This window comes from Achroia grisella, unplaced genomic scaffold, assembly GCF_030625045.1.
Source record: "Achroia grisella isolate CSIRO2021 unplaced genomic scaffold, CSIRO_AGI_Agris_v1 utg1062, whole genome shotgun sequence".
In the NCBI taxonomy this organism is placed as follows: Eukaryota; Metazoa; Arthropoda; class Insecta; order Lepidoptera; family Pyralidae; genus Achroia; species Achroia grisella.
The window spans coordinates 339639-352757 of NW_026712566.1; the positions used below are offsets into that span (position 1 = coordinate 339639).

Below are 13119 nucleotides of genomic sequence, written 5' to 3' on the forward strand. Positions count from 1 at the left end.
ATATTAGTCAAATTTCATACCTACTTGGAAATAAGTGTTGCCAACGAAAATTGTGCAAGTCCACTAGGTGCAACCGTGCAAAGAGCAGCAATCCATCAATTCTTAAAATATGAAAACATTAAATTACACAAACATTAAATATATAAAAAAATTACGTAGTCATTTAATTTTGCTAGGTACGAACAAATATACTGAATTCTACAAATAAACTTTTTAAAAAAAACGATAACATTTACTCTTCTTTAGTACAGAAATAAAATGTGCCCACTAAAAGGGAAGGGGTGTCAAATCAACTTACATGGCAACACTACATTACAAGCGGTATAGAACTGTATATTCCATGGCTAATAATATTACCTGTAATGTTATGCAAGACTATAGAACGGACGGGTTTCGAGTGCCATCTGCACTTGCTCCCTATCGTCCGCTGAAGCTGCAAAGACCAGCTGCGGCCAACAACATTAGAATAGGCCGAAAAAAAGAGTAAAAACAAAATTTATGTTTTATTACAACTTACATACCTACATTTTGTCTCTTAAAGCACGCCAGTTGGCAAGTTAAGTCGTTGCTTTACTGTATTACTTATTATTATAATATAAATACCGTACGTATAGGTATTAATGATTATGTGTCCCAAGGCCAACCGAATGTGCCGCAAAGTACATGTGTCGAGGTTGGTCTATGATAACAAAGGAGCAGCTTTACTATCTTTTGCTCTATAAAATGTGGCTCAATTAAGGAAGTGCATATTTCTTAATAGCGATATATTTTATTAGGTGTGTCTGTGGTTTCATCCGCTTGAAGTTTTTAGCTATATGTTATTCTAACGTTACTGTAAAATTTCAACAAAATCATTTCTGCGTGAAAGAGTAACAAAACATCATATCTATACTCAATCTTTCGCATTTATAATATTAATAATAATAAGATTTATATAATTTTTTTGGTTCCTACATAAAAAATATCATGCCATTGACTATATATATTTTATTAATAAATAGGTATAATGAAATATAACCAATAACTATTATTTTTAATAGAGTCTTAATAAGCGCATTATATACAAATTAAATATTTTTTTATGATAAAGGTTAAATTTTTCTGATCAATATCTTTCTATCTCCAAACCAATACTTTTTATTTTAAACTATAACACTCAGATTATAGTATACATTATATATCCAATTAACGCAATAGACAGTGATAAGCGCCGTCTAGTTTAATTTACAGAAAGCGAAGAGTAATAAACAGCAATCCATACTAATAAACTTTCGCATTTATAATATGAATAATAATAATGACATTAAGATTACTTGTTATACCTTTAAAACATTTTGATTTTGTAGATAAACCTTGAATACTAAAAGTTTGCCGAATAGAGGCCTCATAGTTCCAACGAGCAGGTGTATTGAGAGGCTACCTTAATTGTTTATGGTCTACACCTTTCGCTTTCGCTACGGATTATTTTGGACTCTTTGGTGGATAGTGAGTAATAGATTAATATAATCATCATAACAATAAGCAATCATGGAATTCTTTCGATTTTAGGTCCGTGTGTGTACTTACGCTTTTAACGCAGATCGACGTGTATCTGTCTGATTAGATTTGAAAAAAAATACAAACAGGATGAATTAACGACTTTGTAGTCATAGTATTTTTATAATAGAGTATGAAATGGTGCACGTCCCAGTGCTAATGGTATACGCATGCGGGGCACGTTTACCCTCCGAGATTTGTGTTGGTGGTAGGTAGGTGTCTCGGACCCAATATCCACGCTTCTGATCGTACAGCGTCACATGTAAAGTTGCCATCCTAGCTGATGTTTTTTGATATTGATATTTATTATTATTGAGATTATCATTCTCTTCGTCTGCTTCGTCCTGGTTAATGGTTGAAATAAGTGCCCAGACTACTTATTACAAATTTAGGTTAGGAAAAAGTTCTTGTAACTTGTTCTTAAAGCCGCTCCTTGTAAGTTTTTATATATTTATATGTGAGAGGAAGTTAGATAAAGAAGTGTTATCAATAATAATATGTATGCGAACGTAGTCGTTAAATAGAATTGGTTTTTGTTGCGTCATTCTGTCGGTGGTGTAGAATTCTCAAGTAGCTACCTACCTACTTGAGAATTCTTACTCTAGAGATGTACTTAGATATATAGGAACATTTGAAACTAACTAACTAAAAATAGCAAATAATTTTATAAAAGATGGTGTTCTGAGGTAACAAATATAAAAAAAACATAGAACAAACTTATACAATAGAACGACTAAAAAGTTCTCTTTTGAGGTCGCTTAAAAATGGTAGGTACGCAAAGAAAACAATGCCAGCAGTTTCAATAATACACGTTTATTCTCACATCGTCAAACAGAAATTTAGTAAATCACCAAAATATAATTAAATGAGATTAGGCCAACGCATATTAGTCCTCTGGTTTTCGTTAGGCCTGTATTAACAAACAAAAAAAACAAAAAACAATAGAATTGTGTACCGCAAAGTTTTATACAAACAACCAATTAATTATAAACAAAAATAATAAATACCTACATTACAAATTATCGTTTGATTTACAAAGTAAAAATTGCTTAAACAAAATAAGGGGCCATTCATAAATTAGGTCACAATAATTTGATTCTGCTACTCTACCTCTTTGTTACAGTTGGTCACACTTTTACAGTTAATATTTCGTTGTTTAATACTAAAATTGGAATGTGACATCACAAAATTTAGGATTCTTTCTATATCTTTAGGGATCCTAGATTTCCTGATTTGTTTACACATAGTTGTGTCTCCTTGAATTCTTTTTACAATGTCACACTTTGTCCCCCTTTAACGTGTGACATAATATATGGATGGCTCCAAAAAAGATCGTTCATTCTAATGTAAAATATACATTGCAAATATTTCTATACACATTTATATCAACAGTTTAGTGTTACGCCAAAAAGTGCAATCGACAATGTCACCTTATTTTATAAATACATATTTATTAATAACAGTCTATGAGGTTTTAGAAAATACGAAATTGTAGACCGAGCTTTATTATTACACAACACAATAAATAAGATGTAATACAATAGCTACCAATCCTCAAAACATATTAGATTTGACATTTTGACGATTTTAACTATTTCACTGTTGTCATTGCAATAGTCAAATTATTAAAATCAGTTTGTATAAAAATAATGTATCATACACAATATTCAAGAATAACACGCAATATAATCTTGGTAAATACACGTTATAATGCTTGTTTGCCACCATCATAGTATAAAAAAGTAGGTAATATTTATACATTAGTTGAATACACAATTACACATTATATACATTACTTGAAACACAATAACACCCCAATGTTAGAAGGATTGTCTTATATGAATTATGATTTTTATTATCATTAGAAAAATTATAGCAAAGAGATGTTCGATTATCAAACTTCAGTCTACAATTTCCTTTTCAAGTTCTCATGACTGTTTGCCCGATAGATTGGCCATGGATTTGGTCAAACAATGAGGGATTAGCTCCTATAATCTATATACTACAATACCTACATTTGTTTTTATTTGTTCCCGATAGAACTGCGGTTTCATCAGCAATATGTACGTTATTGTACCTTGTCACTATAACAATTTATTGGTATTTGGTAAAAATGTTTGGTTGTGGCAATAATATTAGTGTGACATAGTACTACTGTAGTGTTGAACTTCTTATTCAATACTACTTTAGTCCCTGTTTAACACTCATTAATGATTTGGCGCGAATAAACCACTTGTATCTGTTAGAAGTTTTAGAATAGTAGCGTGGTAATAAAAAAATAGTATCTTTGTGTCGAATCATGCGCTTGGAATGAATCCTGCAAACTTCCGTTTACTAATCATAAAAGAAGTAATTTAGTAATGTAGGTCAAGCTGATGATTAATTAGTGGAATATTGGAATTGTTATGTTTTATGATTTCCAATTGCTCCTATAGGTTGAGTTTTAAACCTTTATCGCATGTTTGTAAAATTTCAAATTTGGTTGGAGTACTTATCTTATGTCCAGTGTCTATAAGGTGCTTTGCGAAATGCGATCTATCTGGGTTATTGTTTCTGAACGCCGATAGATGTTCTTTTAAAGTAGATTCGAAACTACGACCCGTTTGGCCTATGTATATATACACTATCGCAACTTCCGCATGATAATTTATAGACTTCGGATTTCTTGTTATTATCTATTTTTTCTTTTCAATTACAAAGACATCTTAATGAGTCTGACGTTTTAACATCTACATTCGTGAAAAATAGTATCTAACGTCCATATTACAGCATTACACAGTCGGGAAGAAACAATGGGTTAAACAATCAGCTATCGCAATTATGTAGTAGTAAACGTTGTATGTAGTGTTAGTAACACATTGGAATACTTAATCGAAAATAATATTTTATGTAAACCAAACCTATGTATATCATTTAAAAATTGAGTTTGAGAATTACTAATTACCAATACATTTTATTGTAACAAGTTCTTATTTCTGAATTTCGTATATTGAAAATCAAATTCAGCATACCACAAACATCTATTCCCGTTGTAGAATACTTTTTTCCTGTTCAAACGTATATAAAATGAGTTAGATTAAGCCAATATTTGCAGTTCTTTACAATTAGTTGTTCTAGTTCCGCCTGGCATATACAAATGTTGCCTTTCACTTGTTATCTTGATACCGCTACCACGAAAAATAAATTTTATCACATTTATGTACATCTTGAAATTAAGGAAATACAAGTCGTTAAAATACATTCTTTGTAATATGAAAGTGCGTAATTGATCACATTATAAGCTTGGTAACGTAGTATAAAAATATTATATAAATGAAAACTATCCACAAACATCTATTCCCGTTGTAGAATACTTTTTTCCTGTTCAAACGTATATAAAATGAGTTAGATTAAGCCAATATTTGCAGTTCTTTACAATTAGTTGTTCTAGTTCCGCCTGGCATATACAAATGTTGCCTTTCACTTGTTATCTTGATACCGCTACCACGAAAAATAAATTTTATCACATTTATGTACATCTTGAAATTAAGGAAATACAAGTCGTTAAAATACATTCTTTGTAATATGAAAGTGCGTAATTGATCACATTATAAGCTTGGTAACGTAGTATAAAAATATTATATAAATGAAAACTATCCACGCTAATCAATATATAAATCGAGTATAAATAAGTTATTTATGCTCGCCATCGACGTATACCTAAGTATATAATACATTGAATATTCTAGAGAATATAAAAGGATAAATATAGAAGATAAAATGTCTATGAATAAACTTAGTATAGTTGAAACATCACTGAAGATAAACGAAAAGTATAAATTTACATTAATTCTGAATTAATCGATCTGATTTTGATTATACATTAACAACCTAGTGATTTAGAACCTGTGAACATTTCTATATATATAAATCTAGACCCACTGATAACGTCTACAGCACAAAATTGTTGCGATTCATTCTATATACATCTAGAAAGTTAGTATATTCGTTGGTGACTTTATAATAATATCAGTCGATTTATATATCCTCCTACATGAAACAAAACATTAAAGATATAGTACAGTTAGGCTATCACGTCGCAAAACTCATCTAGTGTAATCAGCAATATCTTTCTAATGCGTCAGTCGACAATTTGCACAATAGTTAAGCGACAACTAAAAGTCAATAAGATAGTAATACAAAGTAGTTGTAGGTTTGAGCAGTTCATTGAAATCTTCATCTTTGGATATTAAACTACAACCCGTGATGTTTTTTGTGATGATGAAATCTTTGGAGGGATTTATATTTTGAAACTTAAATATGCACGACATAATTCTATAGTAGTATAAAATATCGATCTATGTTGGAAACAGAATGTATATGAGATTCATTCAATCAGACACAATTGTGAGTACCAAACAGAAACCATTCGGTCTAAAATAGCTATTGGACAACATCGTCAAATAAATAGACACCAATATCTTTAGAAATCACTTTAACGGTAACTTCAAATCTAATAAAAACTCAAGTTACTTTTGCAATAAACAGGGTTTAAAAAACATACGTAGGACGTTTTTATCGTTGGGGTCATATTATTTTAGGCCTGTGCATATGAGGTAATTTCTTCTCGATTTTTACATGTAACACTACAACCTAAAAAAACAGCTAATGTAATCTTTATAAATATTGTATGGAGGAGTATACGGGGCTAAATTTCTCTAATTAGAAAATAACCATAGAACATATCACATGATACGTAAAAAAACAATTGATCTCAACTTCAAATCTGTTGAAAAGCACAGTCATTTCTATAGCACAAAAAGCTCCCAAATGATTGTACTTGTTCCATGTCTATGTACTGCCTCAATACATTGCATATTATCGAATCTGAACTATTGTTTTAACAATTATACGCATTACAAATACAATGTTCATTATAAAAATCAAACTAAGATACTAGTAGCATCACATATTTGCTTATCTATTTTTTACATATACATACTGAAATGAACTTTGTAGTGCAAAATATTGTTACTACTACAACTATTACTGGTTCCTACATAGCATTTATTATACCCTGCACATATGCATACATAGCTACATACAAAATTGGCGTTCAGACTGCATAAAAACATCCACACGAAGTCACATTAGTCTACCCATAAATTACGTTACACGAATTTCATTATTTCCCCGCTACTCGTCTGTGTAACATATTTTGCATATTTTATTAATATAGTAATAAAAGGATTTAAATTATTCTTTAATAATTCAAATATTGTTTAATATTTTTTTTAATTTATTACGATATATTAAATTGTGAAATGTGACGTCACGTTAGACCCTCTCCTATATCTTGTCACACTTTGTAGACCCTTCATAACATGTGACGTAATTCATGGATGGCGTCTTACGTATAATATAAAAAGCCGCACAGAACCCCTAAATTAGCAACCGTTGCAGTATTAAGGCTGAAAAAATAAATTACGTAACTAACAAACTATTACGGACCGATTAGATTGACCGTCAGTCGCTACGAAATATGAGGTATATTTATAATTAATCAAACTTTTACTAGTACGAACAGTATTCGTGGAATGGTAAACTGTTTTACGAAACTTTCGATCCTATATCATATAAAATAATCGAACATAATGACCACATTCCCTTTTAAATGTCAATAGACATTAAAAATTGTATTGTAAAACAGAGTCTTCGTCCAATACATTTGCGTAATTAACTCAGACATGATTATTCCGAGAGGAACATTGCAGTGAGAACATGTAATGTAACATATTTGGTATTACTTAATGTTACATGTTTATTTTTCCTTTATCCTTTGTCAGGTGAGGACAGCGTGTGAATACTTATCATTTTTATCGTACCTTTCATACAGTCCATGATTCATTGTCCTATCCCTATAACCATTTCTAAAACATTATTTCCATTCCTGCCGAGACAAACGATCGCTTTTAATTTGCTACATGTTACATTACGCGCTCATGTAATATATTACATTACACGCCCACGGTCAATACGCATCATAGCGGAACTAAATGCAAATATCTTTCGCAGTATCAGTCACGAGTAGATCCCGGGCATACCTGGCGCTGGATCACGCGACGGCTCCGTCTTGGGCGAGGACGCGCTTCTTATCGCGGTGATGGTCGGGCGTGGACTTGAGGAGATCCGGCGGTCCGTGCGAGCTGAGCGTGAGCGTGGCGGCGGAGTTGAGCGTGTTGTGTCCGGTGGTGTGGTGCGAGTGGTGGTGGTGGTGGTGGTGGTGCGCGGCGGTGTGCGGCAGCGTGGACGGCGACGAGTGCGGCGGCGGCGCGCGCAGCGAGCGGTGGCTGCCGTGCCGGGTGAGGGAGTTCATCTGCGGGGTTCCTCCGCCGGGACGTAAAAGCGCGTTCTTGTAGTCCGCTATTAGATGCGTTAGCTCCGCCATCTGACGATAATTAACACAGCGTTATGACAGAAATAAAAAAAATATTCTAAGGGATCAAATGCTGATGATGAAGGACCGATGCTGCAAATGGAAACACAAATAACAAGAAAACCTCTAAAAAGTATTCAAAAGACTAACCGAAGCATAGATTTTAGAAAACGCCAACACCTCAGTTTCGAGTAGTCCTTCAGAATGCATGAGTGGCATCATGGATATCACAGGAAAAAATAGCACATATATAAAAGACTTGCAAAAAAAACCCCCATGGCACACATGTTTACTACATCTGGCATTAATTTTCTCAATCAATTAAAGAATATCAGTTCTAATATAACACATTAGCCCATTATATTTTCCCTTTATATAAAGTCAATTTCTGTATAGAAATACTCAGTAGTAGAAATGTACTCAAATAGAAAGGGTTAGACAGTATTGTGTATAATTGTAAAATGAAACTTACTTTAGGTTTGTTGAGACTAATTAACATCTTGTGTACAGGACTGGTCGCGTCGTCGCCGTCTATTAGCATCATGAGATCATCCTATAATTAAAATAACTTAATTTAATTACAATTCTCCATAATCATCCTAAAATTCTTGCATATTTCTATAGAAAATTCAACAATCCTTTTACATGTATATTTTGTACATATACAATATGTACATAAATTTATATGTAATCGTCTCTCAAGAATACGTAAAGAATTTAATAGGCACCTATAAATTTGTTTCTGGATATACTAGAATCCTTTTAAATAGACACACGTTGTAATACATAGTTTCTCTTAAGTATTTTATAAATAAAAAATTAAAATATTAAGTCATAATGCTCTTAACAACTAACCTGCAGACCGCCGAAAAGTCCGATGGAGTTCAGTGCGTATCGGCCGATAACGGACATGGACGCTAACTCCAGCACAGTGACGCCCTCTTCCGACACCGCTAGCCATACCATTGATAAATCGGGTTGTTTTATCTAGAAAAAAAAAAGTATAGACATCATTGAAAAACGGTATCTTTAAGTTACATAAAGATACCAAAAATAAGATAAAATAATTATTTACTAAGTAAAATGTTTATCCAGATGAAGAGAGGAATCATCTTAAAAGTATTCACATGCCTGAACATATATTGATAAATTAACGCTAAGAAGCATCTCAGGTCATGTCAGTGTTAAAACAAAATAATTTAATCAAAATTGAACCATTACTTCTAGCCAATGGTAAGATTGTCATATAATTAAAACTCAGGGGACGGTCAGTATTCTTTCAAAGAAGTTTCCTCCCGCGCACACTCATATTGTGGAGGTTCATCTGCCGAGGTTCTCTTTAGAGACTACAGTAAGGGATTACTGTACAGACATATACGTTAAATTACAAGTAGTATCTAATACAGATTATTTAAAATAATGTGTAGCATACACATAATTTAAACAAAATTTAACACATTATTTAAAACAGCAACACAAAACGGCAACGCGCGTGTCACCCGTTGTATTTTATACATTCCTGGTGTTCAGATGGGCTGTATTCTTGTTTGCCATCACTGTGGTTCAAAAACTATCTGGCTGAACTACTTACTCTAGCCTGGAAGAGAGTGGCGCCGAAGAAAGGCCATTTCCTAGTGCAGTTGAGATATATTCGCACACAGTCCGCTGTGCTCCGGCCTTTTAGCGCAATCCATTTTGATCGTAACTTTTCTTCTACATCTCTGTAAAAGAATAATTAACAGCATATTCACATAGATACAAATAACAGATTTTTTTATTGATACAGAACTAAATAGTGAAATAATATAATATTTTATGGAATATTTTACTCTATTACCTCATTCATCACCACCACTATTAGCATAGACGGGGTAATCAGAGGGTATTATGGTGAAAGTAAAACTTGACATGTACCCATTTCTCGAATTAATTTAGTTTGTGTTTGATGTATCCCTCGGCGGAAAGATATACGACGCTCTCATAAAAACAAAAATCTACAGATCTATTCTACCTATTAGTGTTTTCTCTTTTTATATCTAATTAAGAAAACAGTCGAATAATTGAATATCTGGAATAGTTTCTTTTCAATTAACATGACGTTTTTATGGATATTGTAATTGTAAGCTTAGCTTATATCTTACTAATATTATAAAAACCAAAGTTTGTGAGTATGGATGGATGTTTGTTACGCTTTCACGCAAAAACTACTGAACGCATTTTGATAAAACTTTACAGTAATATATATTATTAATTAGAATAACATATAGACTATAAATTTCACGCTAGCTAATGTAAGTATATATTAGGAGAGTGCACTCACCTCAGCTCTTCGTTACTCAAACCGGCTCTATACCTGTAAGGATAGAACCTGTGTGCTAGAGGTTGGTTGTGTTGCGAGTTGCTGGCGGCGTAGTCTCCCATATCTAATTGCGCCATAAGTGCGCCTAACTCAGCCGCCAATTCGCGCGTCACTGGAAACCTACCCGCCACCACTGTGAAACGAGTAGCGATAAGATAAAATGGTTCGGGACCGAAATGAAAAAATATAAGTTAATTCGAAAAGTGAATACAACAGTTACATTTTTAAATATAATTAATACTAGTTGTATGGCGCGGCTATATGATTGTCTATAAGAATTGAAATCGATTCTAATATAGAATAAGATCTAGATATCTGTTCATACTTAAGCGTGATACTCACATTTACAGAATGCTATGTTTACAATATATTATAATATATATTATAGCATCACATTCAAAAGTTCACGTTGAAACTTTACTGTAGTACAGCTTATAAATCAGAATAACACATAGGTTATAATTTAAGAAGATATTATGTAAATTGGGCGAAATATAATTATAAATGTGAAGTAAGTGCGATGGAGACGAAGTTGCGCAGGTCTGCTAGTAAAATATAAATCTTACCTTGTTGATTTACTTGGTAGCAAAGCAGTAATCTCTCCTTATCTGTTTCGGTTCGTACAGAATTTTTAAAGTATAACCTATTTCTATATGTAAGTCGGATCACTCTCGAGTTCTCGAACTTTCCAGATCCCTTTTCTCTAAGTGCCGTCTCCCATTTCGATATTACGTCGCACAGCTGAAATAATATGTAAAATGTAAATATTAATACACATTTTGTAAGTATAGCGATGACGCAATAATTTTACATTGTTAATATGTTATAGGTGATGGTTACTTAACATCTTACACCTAATTTTCATGAACTTGTAGGTAGCGAGTTAGCTTTTCATTAAATAAGTGCACCCAAAACATGGTACTACAAAAATATTTACCTTCTATAATAATAAATATAATATTCAATGAAATAAACAAAGTTAATCTAATACATGAATGAATATAAATATATCTAAATGTTATAATAATATTATAAGTCAACATTTTTTAATTAATTAATTGATTTATTTTACAACTTACGGGAATTATATGTTTAAGTAACATATAATTCCCGTATGTTGTAAAATTAATCAGTCATGAAAGCTACCAGTAGAATCCGTTTACGAGTAAGCGAGGTGAGTCAGCCATTATTAAGCTTAACAATATCTGAGCAAATTTGATAATGACGTACGTAAAAAATATATATGTAGCTTATCCGAGTATAACATTAAAATATTATGCGGACTTTACCTTTTTATCGGGTTTAATGTGATGTTCTAAGTCTTTTTCTATAGGGTCATCACTGAACAACGCGAATCCTGATGCTGCAGATTCCCTGCATCCGAGCTCTGTACTCAATGTAGATAAGAACTCTTCGACTGTCGTGGACCCATCAAAACTTATAACCTGTTAATATTACCAAAAAAGTTAAGTGTTGACAAATATAGTATAAAATAGGATTATAGAACCACCAGTAGTAATTTTATAAAAACCAAATAACCCAGTTGAGATTGTATTTCGATCAATTCATTTCAAGTAATTCGTATTATTGGAGTTTTTTGTAAACCATATGTATATATAATTACAAAACATTTTTTTGTGTATTATTACCTGATATGTATTATTAAGCATGTGTACAGGTATAGCGTGTGGTAAACAATGATGGTACGGATTCTTAAGCAGTATGGACAGCACTTCCATTCTTGACGGCTTATCCTCGCGTCCGCCGTTGCGTATTGTACGCTCGAGAGCGCGCGAACAGTACGCCGCGTATTTACCACACTCCGTTCTGGAATATTAATAATTCTTTAAACTATTCAAATATAGAACAACAATATTTTATAAATATATAATATTTTTTATGTAACTGGAATGCTAAATAAGTTGACCGCCCACTAATGGGTAAGTGGTAACAAATGCAAATAATATACATGAATACCATCGCGGATATTATATCCTATTTTGAAATTCGTTTTCTGTTTTCTGGTTTCATGTCTGCTTACTCTGTAATTTCACTGTCATATCTCATATCCCTTTAAGCAAAACACAGTTTATAAAACTACATATTTGGCGGCGGTAGTGACTTTCTTCCGATATTAGTGTACGGTTAAGGTTTTGTTAGAAAACTAGTTTAAATTAGATGTAAAAAAACTAGTGAAATATAATATAAACTTTTATTTAGAATTGTTTATTTAATAAAATATATTATATTCTCTCTCCATACCTAGTAACTGTAAGGGATCTTTTGGAGATATATTTTATCTTATAATAGTGTCTACAAACGCATTTATTCATTACTATATTTTCTCATTTTTTTTCAAATGAAGGAATATATTTGTAATGAGATCCCAAAAAATTTAAAGTGTTAAAGAGGCTAGAGTGCAATACTTACTTTGAATCAGCGTGCCTGCTAAGATGGAGCTTCAGATACCAGAGTAGCCTGTTATTTCTTGGTACAAACAAACTGACGGCTAAAGCTAATAGCTGCCAGCCCTGAACAAAACTGTACGTGGGCGGGTTACTCTTGCAATCCACTGATAAGAGGGGTGCCTGGAAAGTTCCATTGATACGTAATAAAAGTGATTTTTAAAAATATTATGATGGATTCGTATCATGTCTATTTAATTGATTGACTTAAACTGAGACGTGACATTTAATAAATTTTGGAACGGCCATATGCATACGGAATTTAAAATGGCGCAGGTAAATTTTGCGATTTAAAATGAATCTTAATCCCTAAAATATAGATTTTTTTTATGAAGTTGTTTCAA

General features: G+C 32.4%; 1 protein-coding gene across 10 annotated transcripts in view; it reads right to left on the bottom strand.

Moving 5' to 3' along the window:
* Window positions 1–4864: 4864 nt before the first annotated feature.
* The window catches only part of LOC131840639 (uncharacterized protein CG43867), a 34977-nt gene continuing 26722 nt past the window's right edge, over window positions 4865–13119 (bottom strand). For all 10 annotated transcript variants that reach the window (XM_059188886.1, XM_059188854.1, XM_059188838.1 and 7 more), the window contains 9 exons: window positions 12741–12898; window positions 11960–12137; window positions 11600–11755; window positions 10877–11051; window positions 10272–10443; window positions 9543–9672; window positions 8807–8938; window positions 8424–8504; window positions 4865–7963 (listed from right to left, as the gene is read on the bottom strand). In XM_059188886.1, coding sequence (XP_059044869.1) covers window positions 7631–7963; window positions 8424–8504; window positions 8807–8938; window positions 9543–9672; window positions 10272–10443; window positions 10877–11051; window positions 11600–11755; window positions 11960–12137; window positions 12741–12898 — 1515 coding nt within the window. In that variant the 3' untranslated portion in view covers window positions 4865–7630. The remainder of the gene's footprint in view (window positions 7964–8423; window positions 8505–8806; window positions 8939–9542; window positions 9673–10271; window positions 10444–10876; window positions 11052–11599; window positions 11756–11959; window positions 12138–12740; window positions 12899–13119) is intronic.